Here is a 19,711-nt window from a genome sequence, read left to right as displayed (position 1 = left end):
GGTGTCAGTTCAAGTAGTAGATCCAGCCCTAGGCGTAGGCTCAGCAGCTCCGCCGTGGTGGAAGAACCCAGGAATGACAGGTGCAGAAGTCTGTGCAGTTGCAGGGCAGGGATTGTAGCCGCTCGTTGCCATTACAAGTTCAGGCCACGCAGCGGGCGCTCCGACACATAGATCGCCTACAGCGCGCAGCGGACGGCGGCCCGCTATTACATCGGCTGCGACGATGTGCCACTCGCGCATGGGAGCGGCGCTGCTCGAATGCGAGCAGCTCACCAATGTAACGCCACCTGTGCTCGCCCTGGCCCGCTGCTACGGGGGTTCAGCGAGGTATCGTCAGCATCGCAGGGAAACGCACCACATCGCTCTGTGCAGTGCAGCGGCTACAGGAGCCGTCATCTACGAGGAATTCCAACAGCACCTCCTCGTTTACACCGACGGCCCCGAGGTCAGAGACAGTTGCTCGCTAGCTGCGCCATGCACAACTCGTGTTTCCGGAGATGGGCGGCGAGACACCACTTAGTTCAAGTCATTGATCCGCGCGAGCACAATAAATGAGTCTGTGTAGTGACACGGCAGCTTCTGGGACTAACCACACTTGCGAAGAGGCGTCCAGAGCCATATTAAGCATCCGATAAGGTAACAGACATCCTGATGCCGACGACTGTAGTGCTGCTTTGTGCGGTCCTGCAAGGTCAGAGTGTGCAAACCGGGCGAGCCAACGAGCCTCTTCAGCACAGCAGACTGTGCTGGAAACCGAAGGCTCGATGTCGAGAGAGAGCGGTAAGATGCTGTCAAGAGAACTTCGATGCGGACATGCATTGATAAGAAAAAAATGGGCTATAAGAAGTTCTTTCATACATCAAGGTGTGATAAGCATATGTAATGAAGGGAAGCACGTCATGCCTGTTCTTATAATGAGAGCGGATACACATCGCAACCATGTTCGTCAGTGTCCGGTTTGTGCATTCGAAGAGGCCATTTGTCTCAGGGTGGAACGGTGTAGAGTGCCGGAGTATTCAGAAATCGGGCCAACAAACACAAACACAAGAGAAGATACACAACACACGCGCACGTGTGTTTGTATCTTCTCTTGTGTTTGTGTTTGTTGCGCCACATTTATGAATACTATGGAGCACCAACTATCCCCTGAAGCCGTTATTTTTATAGTGCCGAAATTAGTAAGAACAAAAGCGCAGAAACTATTCCACAACATATGCCGTACACTGGCCGCCACGGTAACTAATAATGACAAGCGGCGGGCCATGACGGAGGACTACGGCGTGAAGAAGAAAGAGTCGTCAGTGGCGGAGGCGGAAGGGATGGCGGCAGTGTCGCAATCTTCTTCTTCTTCTTCGTCTTTGTCTTCTTCGTCTTCATCGTCTTGTGGCTGTTCAAGGTCATTCCTGGTCGCTGCACGGCATACGCGACGAGCTGAAACCTGGCGTAATGTTGCTTTCGCAACAAAAGCCGCCAGAAGTGTCATGTTTTCGGAAAAGCAAACCATCGCTAATGCGATATCGTAGCGGCATCGGCGTGGGTGCTGTGCTCATATAATGGCATGGCGGGAATAAACACGTTGTTGCTTGCGCAAGTCGCCCCCTCAGCAAGTCGGAAGGTAATTATCGATGTCGATGTTCGCAGATGTCGGATCACGAGCTTTATCAAAAAGCGACGTCAAGTCTTCATCTTTACGCTAATCTCGCTGGAAAGTGGCAAGATTTGGAAATTGTAAAGCAACGGCGCCAAAATAGTTGTTAAAGTTGCCATTGCAAAGAGTAGTCGGGAGGGGCCACCGCGAGAGGCAGTCAGCGTCGGCGTGTTGGCGGTCAGATTTCTACGGTAGTGTAAAGTTAACTCCTGAAAGCGTTATGCCCTCGACCGCAGGCGTGGCGCAGATTCACTCGTTGAGGGAAGCGGATGATCGCTGATGGCTGCAAAGGCACGTCCATAAAGGTACGAGCGAAACCGCTGTACGCTGAAAACAATCGCAAGATACTCTTGCTCTGTCACGGTATAATTGCGTTCAGACTTGCTGAGGGCGCGGCTTGTGTAAGCGACAACGTATTGATTTCCGCCATGCCACTGTATGAGCACAGCACCCACGCCGATGCCTCTGGCGTCAGTGCAGAGTTCAGTAGGCGCTGTATAGCGGAAATGACGCAGTATGGGCCACGAGGTAATAAACTTGAGCTGGCCAAACACACAATCATATATATTTTTATATATTCACATTTTTACATATTTTTAGCTCGCACAAATTATTTCCGAACTGTGTCAGATATTTACAGCTAAACATTGAATGGAATAATGAAAGCAGTCAATATACTTCCGTCAGTTCTTTTGATAAGCAAGGGGGAGGGGGGGGGAGGGAGCGATAAACGAGGAACCTTTGAGATGTTTTGTTTACAGCTAAGCGTCCACAAGTAGTTTTTTATAGCAACGGAGGCAAGATAGTGGTCAAAGTTCATCTGCATTGTGCAAATATGTACAAAATTAAGTACGGCTCTTTTAAGTGAATATTGCTTTTATTTTAAGCAGTTAGAAGTTGTGCGGCGGCGTGCCACAGCTGGCTGAATCTCAAGTGTTTTCGACGATACGGCTTACAGCTTGCTCTCAGCAAAACGATGAGGTCTTAGAGAAATTGCTCCCGAATGTTTCAAAGCTATTGTAGTATAGTGTGAAGGACGAATCGTTTTATTAAATTAGTCAAAATCATGCATTGAATGCTGGGGTGTCATATGTTCATGTTCTTGTTGTTTGTGGACCTTTCTTTGCTGTTTAACTGAATTGCATTGTTTATGTTCGCACTCACTGATTTTGATATCCTTACTGCTGGTTCGCGTTCGCCAAAGTAGAGATTTCAGTTAGGGCAGGAAACTCCATTAAAAGCTCATTTTCTCTCATTTAGGACGCTAGAGCCTATTCATTTCGTAGCTGCAGGAGGAAAGCCTAATCAAACGTTGCAAAACAACTTCGTCTTCGAGCGCGAATAGAACCACCTCCTGCGAAAAAGGAGCACTTCGCGATGCCGGTGGTTCAGACAACTTGGCCACCGCCGCCTTTCAACGTGCCCCATGCATAAATCCGAAGACAATCCTTGAAAAACATCAGTTTTCTTCAGTCGCCAAGTGATCTGAGGTTTTTTTTAAAACCGAAACTATTCGGAGTGTCCTACCCCCGCTTGAGGCAACATCAGAGCGCCAGGGCAGTGTTTCCTCCAGCCCTTCGCTATCGTGTATACACTGATGACAGATAAAAGTTGTTGCTATATTTCTATGGTAAAACATAGGCCGTGCCGTAGTGTACTATAGCCACATACGGGTGCGGAGAGTCATCGCCATAACAATTAGGACTCATGCTTCAGCAGCTTAACCTGAGGACACAACGCTCTATACTGATTCTACAAGCCACGGAATTTGTTATTCTCGCTTGCGCGTGTAGCGGTTCCAATCAGGACATTTGTCATTGGCTAAAGCAAAAACGTTTTCCCAGGAATAAAGTGCATTCTCAGATTAGTCTTTAGATAAGCTTGCAATTCTACTTCATCTCACTGAGACTTTCCTGCTAACTTTAAATCGAGCATGAAAAAAGATACCTCCTTGCTCCCCGCGCATGGGAGAGTTTGGTGATGTTCAGTTGATGCAGCATGTCAAGCAGCACACATTACGTGGCCCACCTGGAGCCCGTATGGGCAAGTTGGGCTCAGATAACCATGCTAACAGCCATGAGGGCCCCCTTTAGGGACAAGCGGGCAAGCCCAAATTTGACTTGTCCCTGCTTTTATCACCTGGGCATCATATAGGCTTGGAAAGGGCTAACTAAGTACATATTCCCACATCTTGCCCTCAAGGGTCCCACTTGGAGAATTGTAGGGCCAATGCAAAAAAATTTTAGGCTTGGTGTAGAAAAAGCCTGGGCTAATCTAATTGGGGCTGCCCACTCAAAAGCGCAATAGGTTCCTCATGGGCCACGGCGGGGCTAAATACGGGTATGCCAGCGCATTGCCTACCTTTGAGGGGTTCGTGAGGGATGGTCAAACGGAAATGCAGGCTTCATGGAGAAAATTCCTGGGCTGTACCAAAAGGGCTTCCCATCAAAAACCTAGATTATTTCCGCATGGCTTGTAGCCGGGCAGGAAAGTGCTCCTTACGGCTTCTGCCCGCATCGGTCTCTTGCAGGGTACTTTATAGGGCACATCTGATGCGCAAATGTGGGCCTAAAGTGAATAGTAGACGGGATAGCCCAAATGGGGCTGCGCACTCAAAAACTGAATAGGTCCCGCGTGGTTTGCATGCGGGCTGAAAAGCGGGCATGCCTCCATGGTGCCCACGCGGGTATTTCTTGGATTAATTGCGGGCAAATGCAACATATATTCGTACAACATACGGTAAAAAATACGATAAGCCAAGTTGGGGCTGCCCATGAAAGGCAGTAGTGGGCCCCTATTTGGCCATAGACGGGCTTACCGCTCTGAAACGCCTTCACCCTATCTTTCAGGCACCATTTTATTTATGTAATTCATCTTAAACCGGCCGCTAATTGCGTCTTCTGGATTTTTCACATAACTATTTGATGCATATCAATGCCATGAATAAAGACTATCTAATTTTAGTTTAAAAAGTTAATTACGTTATTTATACAGTATTGGCAGAAAATATGCAGCAGTAACTGTGCCGCTTTAAGAGTATGTACCGAACTACCTCAAACTTTTTCCTGCGCCATTATTATTCCGCACAACACCGAAATAAATATTCGGACCAAAATTTAGAGGATGATGTGGACCAGCCCATAATATTGTACTGTTGGGAATCAATTTTTGTTATGTTACTGAGTGTCGAATACAAGGTAATTAAATAGTGCTCAATGTTTCACACTCCAGCCACGAAAGTGCCAGATTCAACCCATGAGGCTGCCCGTGGGCCAGCCCGAAACGGACTGGCCTTTGCAAAGCCCGCGCCGGTACAAATCGGGTATTGGAGGGATTAATCGACTTAATAATCAAAACCTTGATTAATAGGGCGGCACTGCCTGCACAAACGTAGGACCCATAATTGATTCCGGTATGCTGCCCGCATTCGGCTATCTGGGCTGAATGCGGGCAGCCCTACTTGTGCTGCCCACATGGATGCACATTGGGACCAATCGCGGCAAAATTGGGCAGCGCACGCGGGCCCCCTCTGGGTACGTATTGCAAATCCCGCATGGGGCCCGTATGGACTGCCTCCACGGGCCCAACGCGGGCCCTCACGTCACAGCCCAATTTGTGCTACCTGGGATATTTTCGATACTCATACTTGATTTCATGCACCTTGGAATCACTTGCCCATCAATCCATGGAATCACTTGCCCATCAAACCATGGGTTCCGGCCCGGCCTGTGTGCACAGGCCGGGCCGGAACCCAACCATTTCGTGCGGCCACAGGTCGTCAAGCTCCATGAAACGCGTTAGTCGCGTTTCGACTACCCGCTCCATTAATTTCTCTATACAGGATGTTAGAGAGATTGGTCGTAAGTTCTCTAGTTTAGGGGGTTTGCCTGGCTTCGGTATCAAAATTACGTTTGCCGTCTTCCACTGTTGTGGGAGGCGGCCTCTGTCCCATACGATTCTCATGTATTTGGTGAGCGCGCGGATGGAATTATCGTCCAAATTTCGGAGAACCTTGTTTGTGATTCCGTCTGGGCCGGGAGCCGAATTTGTTTTTAGGCCTAATATTTCGGCGCGAACCTCCGCCTCCGTGATCGGCGCGTCTAGGGCCTCGTTTAAGGGTCCTTCGTAATCCGGCAGGGGCAAGGTTTGTGCGTCGCCTACGTATATGTTAATTAGTTTCGCCATGAGTTCCCCGTCCGTGCCCTCGAACGCGTGTCTGGGTTTCGTCAGTCTTATGCCCAATTGAGTTTTCGAATTGTCAGGATCAAGTAAGTGTCTGAGTAGGCTCATGTTCCCTTCCATCTCGTCACACCTACTACACCAGTTTTGTTCGCAAAGTTTTACTGCGTAATCTTCAATCTCTTTGTTATATCTTGCTATCCTTCGCCTAAGGTTCCTGTTCCATCTTTGCGACCGGAGACGCCTCTCCATGCCGCATTTTGCTTCCCACATATGGAGTTTATTGTCAACCGTCACCGGCGCATCGTCCTCCCGTAGGGTCGTGGTTGCTTTCTCTACTTGTTTCTTAAGCGTCTCTTCCCATTGCTCTATGTTTTGGATTTCATCTCCCGATTCGCAGTTTTCTCTGATTTGCCTAAACCTGTCCCAATCGGTGATTTTTGGTTTTTTGAGGCGACGCGTTTTGACGCCCTTGCTGAGGGTGAGAGCCAGAACAAAGTGGTCGCTGCCCAAATTTTGAGCTGTGTTTTTCCAGACTGCGTCTCCCGTGTTTTTTCCTAGGGTAAGGTCCGGTGTGGTGTCTGCACAGACGCTGTTTCCCATCCTGGACGGACAGCTAGGGTCCGTCAGCAGGGTGAGGCCGAGCTCATGTATGTCCTCCCACAGTTGCCTACCCTTGGGGTCGTGTCTATTGTAGCCCCATTCTTGGTGGGCGGCATTGAAGTCTCCTAGAATTATAAGAGTATTGCTTCCTGCTGTTTTGACCGCTTTGCGGAAGAGGGCGCGGAAACGTACCTTTCTCTGCTGGGGGGTGCTGTACACATTTAAGATGAAGAGACTAGCCTCTTCCTTGCGACCAGTGATAATTTCTATTAATACAGCTTCGATGTCTCGCGAGTTGACCTCATGCTCGACTACCGCTATGTGTCTTTTAACTAGCGTGGAGACGCGGGATTTTTCTCCCCGGTCACCGTGGAACGCCTGATATCCCGATAATTTTGGTAGCCCTTTTCCTGTTTCTTGAAGCGCTATAGCTAAAGGTTTTTCTGCGCTCTGCTCTAAGTGCTGTTGCAAGAGCGCTCGCTTTCGTTGGAAGCCGCGGCAGTCCCACTGCCACACCAGAGAGTCTTCGTTTTTACTGCGCCTGTCCATTTTGTTGAATTTGGGTCACAGTCTTTTCTAATGTAGTTAGCCTCTCGGTAAAGGCGTTCTGCATCGCGGTGAATTGCGTCTGCATTTGATTTACCGCACCCATTAATTGGGTGAGGAGGGTCTCGATTCTTTCAAATCTTGCTTCGTATTTAGCGTCCAGTCTCCTTTCCAATGCCACCAGCCGATCCGTCTCGTCCCCTTTACGTTTTTGCGGGGGTGGCCTGATTGTTTCAGTAATCATTTTCTCCTCGTCATTATCCCTCGGCTCAGGGCGCGCGACTACAACCTTTGTAGGCGGGGAAGAGGGCATCTGTTCCTGTACCTGTTTTTGGGGTACCAGTTGGTTCCTCGGTGGAGGAGGGGGGGGGTACTCTTTTCCATTCTTAAATTTTGAATCTCTGCAGTGAGCGTGCTGAGCATGCTCTTGAGCTCTCGATTCTCTTTTTCTAGTTTTTTAGTTATCTCATCTGCCTCCCTATTTACCTGGGAACTGCTAACCGTGATAATACAGACCTACAAAAATTTATACGCATATGCCCTTTATCGCACCATTCTGAAAATGCAACAAGTGATTCGTTAACGATCCTCAAAGAAATGGATGGCGCTGTATAGGATACAATCGTCGGCATATTTGAGGATTTTTGATTTGACCTTCTTGGGAAGGTCGTTCATATAAAGCAAGAAAAGTAAGGGGCCTAAGACGGATACTTGTAACACACCAGAAGAGACTGGGACGACACTGGATTCACCAGAATTGTATGCCACATATTCAGAGCGGCCAGAAAGAAAGTTAAACATCCAGTTAATCAAGGTTGAATTTTTTAATACAAGGTTTAGTTTGTGCAGGAGCTTTGAATGGATCACGGTGTCAAAATCTTTAGAGAAGTCAATACATATAGCTTCAATTTGGTTACCAGAATTTAGGCTAGAAGAAATGCCATATACAAATTCAGATAATTGTTTTAACGTCCAACACCCCCTCGAAATTCATGCTTAACGTTAAGTAAGATGTTATTTGTTTCCATAAACTCTGTAATATGTTTGTAACTATGTTCTAACATCCTGCACGACGATGACGTTAGCGAAATGAGGCTGCATTTGCAAAGATGTTTGTCACCAGATTTGAATAAAGGAAACACTTTCGCCAGCTTCTAAGAGGCAGGAACAGTACTCGAATTCAGAGATTTACTGAATATAATATTGTAAAGAAGACGATGATAAGAACGCTGCGGCATCACCATCGCCATCGCTTGTCTCCGGCGCCCATCTCTCGCGCTGAAGCTGTGCCCTGCGATTGGCAATTCGATCCGGCTGTGCCCGAACTACTGGTAGCGCTAGACGTTCGACCAAACTGTTAAATCCATATTTCACTTAGTGGAGGTCAATCTGAGGTTCCCTGTACCCGTCTAGTCCTGGAACTTCGCAGTAAAACGTTGACTACCCCAATGATGGAGCCGACTTCATTGCACCTAGCTCCGCTCGTTACCTGCACAGCAGCCCTTCGCCAACGGGGCCCCGCTACCTTCAGTGGAAGCAGCGATGACGACGTCGACGATTGGCTGTCCGCTTACGAACGGATCAGCCGTCTCAATAACTGGAACGACAATCATAAGCTCAACAATGTCACCTTTTATTTGAGCGACGTAGCTAATCTGTGGTTTCGAAACCACGAGTCGGACTTTACCACCTGGGCTAATTTCAAAACCAAATTTTCTGATCTCTTTGGTCGCCCCGCCGTATGAAATCTTTGCGCGGAACAGAGTATTTGGTCGCGAGTGCTGATGACCGGTAAAACGTTCATCAGTTACATTCTAGACATTCTTGATTTTTGTCGCCGCGTTGACCCGACCATGACCGAGACCGTTAAGATACGTCATGTCCTCACACGAATTGATGACATTGCATTCGATATGCTCACCGCCAAAGGCCCCACTACGGTCAAAGAAATCTACGACCTCTGTCAAAGCTATGACGAGCTCCGCAAGGAGCGTGTTTGGATTCGCCAGCCTCACGCTTCGCTCGCAAGACTAGCCGCGGAGAGGGAGTCATCTAACCTCTCCGAAGACATCAAGGATTTTGTACGCCAGGAGGTCCCGCGACAACTGTCGCTGCAGCCATATGTTAAGGAGTCGTCACCAACTGGCCTTGTTCCGGAGCTTCGCCATGAAATCCAGCGGCATGTCTCTGAAGTCGTCCCTAATCCTGCTCCTCAATCAGCTCCGGTCGCACCCTCAATGCCTATCTCCGCGCCCGCAATTTCATCGTTTGGCGTTGGGCCACTGAGCTACGCTTCAGCATTCGCGCCGACTCCTCCTCAGGTACTGCGTCGCACGTAAGCCGAAGTCTTTTCAAGTCCGCCTCCTGGGCCAGCACATGCTTATGCTTCGCCCCCTATGCGTTCGGCACCAACAGCTTTTGCTCCCGCCCTGCTTCAGACAACATCCCCATGGCGCACTTCAGACAACCGGCCTAATTTCTACCACTGTAGTATCCCTGGGCACACTACACGCTACTGCCGCTTAAATATGGCCTTTGTTGCACGGCCTGCGCTACCTTATTTGGCCCCCCAGTTCCTTGTCCCATCGGATCCTCCAACAGCACCCCCTGATGCTCCGGACTCCTTCCTCGTCGTTCGCTATCACCACCTCGCCGCTCGATTTCGCCAATGCACCGACGACCCGCTACTCAGCCGGAAAACTAACCGCCGCAGTTCTCGAGGCAAGAACTTCGTATTCGACAAAATTTTAAAGTCCTCGTCTTAATCCCGCGAATGTTACTGCTGTCATCGTTGAAGGTGTTCATATACTCTTGCGCTCTTTGGCACCGGTGCCGCTGTATCAATTATCAGCCAAAACCTCTGCCGCTCTATCCCAAAGGTGACTATGCCTCTCGAGGGACTATCGCTTAGTATCGCATCCGCTCCCAGTATACAGCCGACAGCTGTTCGTCATTGCTGCAGCCTTCTACATCGTCGAATTCGTCGTTCTCCCCACATGTTCTCATGACGTAATTTCAGGCTGGGATTTCCTGCCCCGCATCATGGTGTCATTGACTGCGCCAGTCCTCAAGTCGAGCTCATTGTACCAAGTGATGCACCGTCTGATGCCCTGCTCCACGAGCCGTGTCCTCGTTCCGAACCCAAACTTCTCGTAGTTCATGACACAACCATATTACCCGTTAGCGCTGTTCTGGCTCATTTCACTGCCTCTTTTACCACCGGCATGACAGTCCTCTTTGTGCCCAACTTGCGTTGTCTGCCACCGCCGCTACTTACCGCTGCCGTTTGCCGTCCTTAACATGAACAACGGCTCTTGCACACTTCTGGTAGCCAATCCTCTTACGTCTCCTGCTTTGTTCATCGAAGGGGAGTGTCTCAGCCGCATCGAGTCCGTGAATCTTCTGTTCGCCTTTGATGATATGTCATTACCTGTGTGCCAAGTTGACGCCGTGATTCCCACTCGTGTGGCTTCCGATCCGCTACAGCGGGACCTTTTGGACCATTCGGTGGACAGCGCTCTAGAGCCGCGCCGCCGGGAGCAACTTCTTGATCTTCTACACCAATTCCGCTCCTCGTTCGACATCCCGAAATCTTCCTTGGGCGGCACGACGACGGTTTCGCACCTCATCGACACTGGCGCTCACCCACCTCTCCATCAGCGGCCGTATCGTGTGTCCCCAACTGACCGCCGTGTTATTGCCCAGCAAGTCGATGACATACTGCAACGCGGAGTAATTAGAGAATCCTGTAGTCCATGGTCACCTCATGTGGTCCTAGTTAAGAAGGAGGATGGCTCAACACGATTGCGTGTTGATATTCGTTGCCTCAACAAAATTAATCGTCGTGATGTGTACCCCTCCCACGAATAGACGATGCCCTCAACTGCTTGCAAGGCGCAGAATTTTTTTCCTCACTCGATTAGCGATCCGAGTATTGCCAGATGCCCATGGCAGAGGCGGATCGTGCTAAGACCGCCTTTATTACTCCAGATAGACTTTACGAATTTAATGTTATGCCATTCGGAGTCTGTAACGCCCCAGTCACATTTGAAAGAATTATGGACAACGTGCTGCGCGGCCTGAAATGTAACATCTGTTTATGCTACCTCGATGATATCGTCATCTTTTCAACCGGCTTCCTGACCCATCTGAATCGGCTTCGCCAGGTCTTCACCTGCCTAACCCGCGCCGGTCTTCAACTGAACCTCAAACGGTGCCGCTTCGGTGCTTGCCAGCTAATACTCAGGCATGTTGTGTCATATATGGAGTTCTGCCTGATACTGAGAAGCTCGCACCGTTGCTGACTTTCCGAAACCGACCACTTCGAAACAACTACGAAGCTTTGTGGGCCTCTGCTCGCACTTTCGTCGTTTTTTTTTTCGGAATTTCGCAACCATCATAGCCCCACTTACACAGCTCTTGAAAGGCACCCCTAACGTCTCCTCTTGGTAACAAGCCTGCGATGATGCATTCGCGAACCTGCGCAATGTTCTGACGTCACCTCCCATCATTCGCCATTACAACCCTACTGCTCCTACAGAACTTCACACCGATGCCAGTGGTGTCGGCCTCGGCGCTGTCCTCGCGCAGCGCAAGCCTGGCTTCTTTGAATGCGTCGTCGCATACGCAAACTGTGCTCTTACCAAAGCCGAGTCCAACTACTCCGTTACCGAAAAAAAGTGCTTAGCAATCGTGTGGGCTATAACGAAGTTCCGTCCTTACTTTTACGGCCACACCTGCGAGGTAGTTACAGATCACAACGCTCTCTGCTGGCTCGCGTCTCTCAAGGATCCGTCTGGCCGTCTCGGGCGCTGAGCTCTCAGGCCTCAGGAATACAACATCCGTGTAGTTTACCGCTCTGGCCACAAGCAGTCAAACGCCGACGCTCTATCTCGGTCACCGGTGCGCCCGCCGGACTCATCGTCCCCTCCATCGTCCTTGACAGCACTCACGATTGAGGATATGTCTTTCGAGCAACGACAAGATCCTTGGGTTTCTAAGCTGTTAGATAGCCCTGACACTACTTCCGCGGCTACGCATCCTCGGGGAATTCGCCGACAGGCCTCCTATTTCACCATTCGGGACGGCCTCCTCTACCAAAGGAACTACAACTCAGACGACAGGAAATGGCTTCGTGTCATTCCGCGCCCCCTCCGCTCCGCGGTTTGTGCCCACCATCATACAGACCCACAAAGCGCTCATACTGGCGTCCTGAATACCTATGATCGAATTCGTCAGAGGTACTACTGGCGGGGAATGTACAATTTTGTACGCCGCTACATTCGCTCTTGTACCGGCTGTCAAGAACGCAAGATTTCTCGCCACCCCGCTGACCCTCTCCAGCCTTTACCGTGTCAAGCTCGCCCGTTTGATCCTGTGAGAATCCGCTACCATACAGTGCCGCTGGTAATGGATGGAGCATCGTCACTGTCGACCACTTGACGCGTTAAGCGGAGACTGCTGCACTTCCCGCAGCGACAGCCCAAGAGGTAGCCCATTTTCTTCTGCACCACTTGATTCTTCGACACGGCGCTCTTTGCGAGCTACTGAGTGATAGAGGTCGTGTCTTTCTTTCCGAAGCAGTCCAAGAGCTCCTGTCGCCTTGCAAATCGATACATCGGGCTACAACCACGTAACACCCGCAAACAAACGGCCTCACGGAACGCTTTAACAGTACGCTTGGGGACACGTTCGCAACGCATCTTACATCTGAATCTGGGAGCTCAAACTAGCACCAGGTACTTACTGGCAATCGTAACGTTCACGTACAACACTACCACCCAAGCAACAACTGGTTTTTCGCCCTTCTTGCTCTTATCCGGCCATGAACCATCTTGTACTCTGGACACAATTTTGCCATACCATCCAGATGCAACTGAGCACAGTGCTTTGTCAGATATTGTACAGAAGGCCGATGAATGCCGTCAGCTAGCGCTCACATTTACCTCCAACACTCAAGGCTATCGCAAAGATCAGCATGATAGCGATAATCCTGCTCCGACGTTCCTGGCCGACAGCTTCGTTTGGCTATGCGTTCCTGCCACCAGCAAACTAGAAATCCAATACCACGGACCTTATCGCGTCTTGGAACGCACATCCCCTGTAAACTAGGCAATCAAGCCAGTCACCCCCTCTTCCGACCACCGCCGTTGCGGCCGCGAGGTTGTTCATGTTAGCCGCCTCAAGCCGTATTACAACCCTCTGGTCGTCTATTGCCCGTGAGTCGCCAGGATGGCGACGTCTTCACGCGGGGGAAATGTAAAGACGACAAAGAAGAGAAAACTCGGCGGCATCGCCATCGCCACCGCTTGTCTCTGGCGCCCATCTCTCGCGCTGAAGCTGTGCCCTGCGGCTGGCAATACGATCCTGCTGTGCCCGAACTACTAGTAGCGCTAGACATTCGACCAAACTAATCAATCTACATTTCAACATGTAAGTAGTGAGCGGTCCATTGAGACGATCAGACTAGAAACACATTCGGAATGTCATCAGAACCAGCATGCTTCTTGATGTCCAAGCCTAGTACAAGATTCAGGACACCTTCTATAGAACTATCGACATTAGCGATTGAAGAGGAAATGCTAACAAACGATGGTAAAATCTGATTATCATTCGTGAAAAGTGACGAAAAGCGTTGAAGGCGTTAGAAATTTTGTTAGGGCACTGTAGTACTTCATTATTTTTCAGGAATATATTAGATACAGTAGTTTTGGACAAAACTGCACACCAAAGGTTCATGGGATTTGAGAATAAAAGATTTTTCAGCTCAACACGAAAAAAGAATTCGTTCACAGACTTTGTGGCGGCGCTAAGTTCTAGCTTTGCTTTACTAAAACGAATCAAACTTTCTAGATTGTTTAGCGATTTTTTACGTCTAAGTCTTCTCACACGACGGGACAAGTGTAAAATATCACGATTTATCCAAGGCAACTTTGCATTTTTCTTTTTTTGTTTTAAGGGGGACAAAACGATCGATTCATGTTTTAACAATTTTTCATGAAGGAATCGAAAAGGGCATCAACATCGTTTGCGGCACTCATTGTCTAGAATTTATCAAAGCAATCAGCCATATAGTCGGTAATTGAAACGTCATCTGCGTTGTTAAAATAACGAAAATATGCAAAATATGATACTGCGGTTTAACAACTTCACACGTAATTAAGATAACAATGGCTTTATGATCAGAGATGCTGTCGATGATTTAATTTGCAACCTTTTCTAAATAAATCAGAAGGCAAGAACACTAGGTCTAAAATAGCATCATTGCTAGTATTATCACTGATAACTTTGGTAAGCCCGAAGATTAATGAAACGTTTAGTAGCTCCCTATAAACGCTAGCTTCTGTGCCATAAAACTGCATAGATGGCCAGTGAATGTGCGGTGCATTAAAATCGGCCATGTAGATAAAATTAGTTGAACCAAAGTAATTCTCAAACATGAATTGATTGAGGCCGTATAGGTTATCAATACTGGAAGCAGGAGCTCGATAAAATTCACACATTACTACAGAGAATTAAGCCGAAATTGGTCTGCACCAGGCAGACTCGATATTACCAGGACTATGTAAAGGTGTTACCCTTAGGTCAGCTCGGATAACTAAGGAAACGCCGTCGCCTTTGCAACTTGGCTATCAACTCTAAATGTGACATAACCTGGTGGAGTGAATTCTGCGTCTAGACCCCCTCATGCAATCAAGTTTTGGTAATGCAGACAGCGTGAGGAGAATACACAGCAATGAGAGCAAATAGATGTGAAGATTTATTAACAATGCTTCTTGCGTTGACATTCAGGAGGGTAAGAGGTTCAACTGAATTCACACTCAGTCAGCGCTGGGTAGGTGACGATGACTGGTGTTGATCATGAGTAGGTGAATAAATGGTAGAAGACAGCGGAGCGGTACGAACATGGTTAGCTGTAGTGGGATCTGCCCTAACTAAAGAGTTGTTCTGATCATCCCAGTTGTATCTTACGCTGTCAATGACGGCATGATCATAGTGTAGACGAACAGTAGAACCATTATTGATTAAAGCGGCCGATGCCTTCAAAAATTTGTCTTATAGAACGAACTCTAAAGGAAAAGTCTTCATTATTAAAAAGAGTCTGAATTTTTCAGTTTTGAGACGTTCTTCAACACAATAGTTTTATCGCGGAAATCTAAAAGCTTAAGAATAACAGGACGCGTTTGTCGGTTGCGACCTCTACTTAGCCTATGACACCGTTCAATTTAGGACATGAAATCTGCAGCTTGTCAACAATTAGTTGAGAGACTTTAGCCAACAGGTAGTCTCTGTTTTCTTCATCGTCATCAGTTAGACCATACAAGATAATGTTGTCGCGCCGCGATCGGTTTTCCAAGTCGTCAGTCTTATTCAATAAGTCTGATACAACACCAGCCGTTGAAGAGACCTGGGAACATAGGTCTTCACAGGCTGAACTGGGCTCCCACCCATGAGGTGATTCGAGGGCGGACACACGTACCTCTAAGGGCTCAAAACGTGCACAAAACTGTAGTTTTATGTCAGCGGTGTCCTGTGCGGTTTGCTTCTGACTGTTAAGTAATTCAGAAAACGTAGACTGAACACTAGCGTTTTTAGGGCTCTCTGAACGCGAACCAGCAGAGCCATCAAGTGCGGAGACCGCAGCATTCGTTTTGGAACGAGTAGACATATTCTTATGCGGCCCTGGTTTTTCTTCTACATCACCGTTTAGTAAAAGTCGGCTAAAACAGTGCAGAGCATTTGAACAATAAGAAAGGACTCTTTGTGGGCAAGGTAGCAGTAGCAAGAAGCGGTCATCAGAGCGAACGCAATGCGCATAAGGAAGGTATCATACCTATACAAGAAAGAAGCAACGAGTGAACATTGTGCCGTCACCACTGCCACCAAGCCACCTGGCGAGGGGTGTCTGATCATCCCACTCGCTAAATAAAAAGTACTGAACTTACATTGTGTATGGCCTCCAGTTTTTTATGCCACATCTGTACCCGAAGCCTGGTATGCTGTAGTTAGAAAAGTCATGGCTTCGACAGCAACGATCGGTTTCATGGTGCTTTCCCAAGTCTTCATAGTTTTGCGCAATGTTTCCAGCTCCGCACCATTTTGTTCCTGCGTGTATAAAATATTTGTCCAATTGGCTTGTGTTATCCAGAAAACGTGAAACACTTATCTCAGATGTGGCGCGTCGACAGATTTCAGCTTCGGGTGGATTCAGTTGGCTATAGAACTTCCGCTCTTAAAAATACTTCCGCGTTTGTAGTGAATAGTGTTCAATATGTCTTCGCATTCAAATTAACGCGAGCCTCACAGTACCCTGTGCCGAGTTCAAAGCTGTTCAATCTTGATTTCGTCAGCCTGGTAGATCTGCTATTACAATATGCTAAGGTCTTCAATTGCGCGTTCGATATTTATATTGTGGCATATCACATGCATTCCCAATATTTGCTTGAACGTTCCAAAAGTGGAGCGGTATTGCCACTTTACCTTTGTCTGCACAGCCTGGATACTTTGACTTAGAAGTATGGACGTGTTCGCATAGGATTCGCTCGCAAGGCACAGTCACATACACCGCATGTATCAATCGAGAATCAGTTTTTTACGAGCGAAGCTCTCGCTTTCAGGAAGCAATCATTGAAATATCTATCCCATAGCCCTGCCCCACAACTTCGAAAGAAACTGACTACGCCTTTTCACACTATTTTTCTAGGACGACGTAGTGGGGCGTCTTTCTGCACGCGATGATATAATTATACACTTCGCTATTCATACGCTACCTGTGAGGAAGCTCTGCGGCACTCAATAACATTAGTAGAGCAGCCTGTTTCTGTGCTAGGTTGCCCGATTTCGTTTCGATGGACATATTGTAACAGATTGCAAAGAAGATGAATATGCGCTAGGAATGAAAGTGGAGGAAGTGGCGCGCTGAGCCAGAGACGACTGACTACTGACACGGTGTTCCCGGCGCCAAGTTTTCCACGAAGACTTTCAGCGTAACAACTTGGTGGAGGTGCGGGGTGAAAACCGACCTCATCAGGAACGGCTCTACCACTTGGACCTCGCTGCAGTTGACGCCTGGTCGGTTTGCCGCCTTGTAGTTCTGAAAGGTCCCTGGACGAAGACGCCTCATCCAGGTCAGCATCGAGCACCTTCTGGCCGCATTAACGTTGTAAGCGTGGATGAATGACTGACGCACTATCAACGCGTCAACCGATATAACAGATGGGACGCGGCCGCCCAACTAGCCAACGTGGTGTTCGCGCTCACAAACACGGCGCTTACGTGGTACGAGAACCATGAAGACTCCTTCACGTCGTGGACGCGTTTTGCAGAACAGCTTAGCAAGTTTTTCGGGGACATCGCTGGAAAGAAATGTGCAGAACAGACACTGGCTCACCGAGCTCAGCTTCCTCGTGAGACCTGCACCCAGTACATAGGCGGTCCTGAAGCTTTGCAAAGTCGCTTCACCTCGTATGTCGAACGAATAAAAGGTCGGCCACTTGCTACAAGGCTTCGCTGCGGGCATCTACACCTACCTGTATCTTGTGTCGATTGAAATATTTTATGCCGAAGCGTATTAAAGAAATATTGCATAATGGTTTGTTTTTTTTCTGTTGTTAAGTATTGCTTTTTAGTGTGCGGTACCACGACTTTTACTAATATTAACCGCGTATACCTCCTTAAAAAGAAAGCCGTTAGAAATTATATGAATTTTCCCCGACTTGGACACACTGAACCAATTTTCAATGAACTTTGAATTATCCGCACGCCACAATTTATAAAAATTAACTCTTGCGGCGGTGTGAAGTCGGTGTTCAGAATAACAACTGCCTGCTGATAAAGCTGTCAGGATAACAACGCAAAGAGGCAATATTCATTACATGAACGACACCCAGACGGCTTGTACCTAAGATCCGAACAAATTATGGTTACCAAATGCTGAGCTACACTCTCTTGCAAAAATTAAATAAAAAGTCTGAACAAATGTATAGATAATAAAAAATCGGTTGTTTTATGTTTGTTCTTGTTTGTAAAAGTAATATGTACCACTGCAATACAACGGTAGGGTGTGTCGGCCTCGTCATGCCTTTCCACTGGCTTTTTGCCGGCGCACCCAACATCCTCAAGATGTTAAATAAACATTATTCTATTCTATTCTACCTGATCAGTAAAGAGAACCTGACATCGGTGTCGAACGTGATTGAGCATTGCAGCACGTTTGAGAACCTGATATGCGTAGAATTACTCCCAAGTTTGGTCGCTTGGCTACTGTCCCTACGGTGGAAGCTATTCGATCCACATCCACCAGTGACATTGGTACTACCATTCGCCACATTGTACCCGACGAGCTCACCCGCTGGCAAGATCCAACCGGCCGTCCCATTGAAGAGTCATCTACGTATCCGCTGCCTCAGCCTCAGCCCCTTTCTGTCAATGTAGCGGACTACAATGGGCCCGTACCATGTGCACTAGCAGTCCCGACAATGCCTAGGTTGTCACACTCCACAATCGCACCATGAAACACGTGTGCGCTACACCGAGCCGCCACCAGTCTACTTAGAGGTGAACCTGACGTCTAATGCCGTCCATATGGGTCCTGATAGCGATTATATATTCCCAAGGTGGACTTCTGTTCGTCGGGCATTGGTTTTCTACCGGTGTGGCAATCCTGGGCACATCTCGTTGTTTTGCAACCTTCGCTGCTCACCTCGCTATTGTACCACCACTTATGCTGCAAAGCCGGGCTACCAGCAGCAGTACCGGCGCTCACCTCGCTACTGTACCACCACGTACACTGTACAGCCGGACTACCATCAGCAGTTATTCCACACCGTCCGTCTTTCCACCAGCCCGCTGCACCAACCCATTCCCAGGTCAGCATGAGGACCCCTTCTCCGGCATCGGATCGCTGCGTGGTTCTTCCAGCATTTCTCAAACGTCGGTCTCCATCGCCATGCCGGCGCTCACCCCCGCATCCGGAAAACTAGTCAGCGCGACCGATGGAGGTAAGGTCGTTGAAAGCCTGCTGTCTACCAACGTACCTCCGCCTATTATTTTTATTATCAAAAACAAAGCTAAATTGTGGATGGTGTAGTCACAACGGCTCTTGTGTATACTGGTGCAACTGTTTCAGTAATGAGTTTACGATTTAATCAACTGCTAGGTCGCAAAGTGATATTTCAGTGTGTCCCGACGTCAACATTCTGTGGAGTAAGTGGTGACGCGTTGCAGCCTCAGGGAGTGTGTAGTGTAGAAGTAGAACTGGCGAATCAGTTTTTCAAGCGGAATTTATAGCCGTTCCACCCATGATGTGATTTTAGTCATGAATACCCTGAAATTGTTTCGCGCTACCATTGTCTGTCGAAGTGCGGCCGTTTAGTTTCAGCTGAATCTTGTGCCTAATCTCCTAGAAAGTTCGTGCGATACGGAAACTGTATTTAGCGTCACCAAAGACAAAGTCATACCATCGTGTACTGGTGTGAGCGCCCCAGTTCCCCATCGCCTCCCACTGATGGCACCTTTGAAGCTTTAGTACAGCATGTGTTAAGAGGAACGTACTTGTGCCTTATTTTTTTATTTCAATGGTGAATGGTAGTGCGTGGTTGTGGGCAATCAATTCCTCCCCAGAGCCTGCTGTTCTGCCAGCTGAAATGAAGCTTGCCTCCTTTGGACATGACAGGCCCTCCGCTGTGGTATCGGTAGGAGTCGCTTCAACCGAACCTCTTCCGCCTTCGTCACTAC

General features: G+C 48.4%; 1 protein-coding gene across 1 annotated transcript in view; it reads right to left on the bottom strand.

Annotated features, from left to right (window-relative positions):
* Positions 1 to 18,364, bottom strand: part of LOC146200191 (acidic phospholipase A2 PA4-like) — a 92,625-nt gene extending 74,261 nt beyond the window's left edge. Inside the window, exons 1-3 of the mRNA XM_084592289.1 lie at positions 18,324 to 18,364; positions 17,367 to 17,389; positions 15,922 to 16,081 (exon numbers count right to left, since the gene is read on the bottom strand). Coding sequence (XP_084448415.1) covers positions 15,922 to 16,081; positions 17,367 to 17,389; positions 18,324 to 18,364 — 224 coding nt within the window. The remainder of the gene's footprint in view (positions 1 to 15,921; positions 16,082 to 17,366; positions 17,390 to 18,323) is intronic.
* Positions 18,365 to 19,711: the final 1,347 nt, after the last annotated feature.

The sequence above is a fragment of the Amblyomma maculatum genome, chromosome 2 (genome assembly GCF_055883805.1).
Source record: "Amblyomma maculatum isolate TAMU_Amacu chromosome 2, ASM5588380v1, whole genome shotgun sequence".
In the NCBI taxonomy this organism is placed as follows: Eukaryota; Metazoa; Arthropoda; class Arachnida; order Ixodida; family Ixodidae; genus Amblyomma; species Amblyomma maculatum.
Note: the sequence above shows the minus strand (reverse complement) of the source record. Positions and strands in the feature narration are given on the sequence as shown.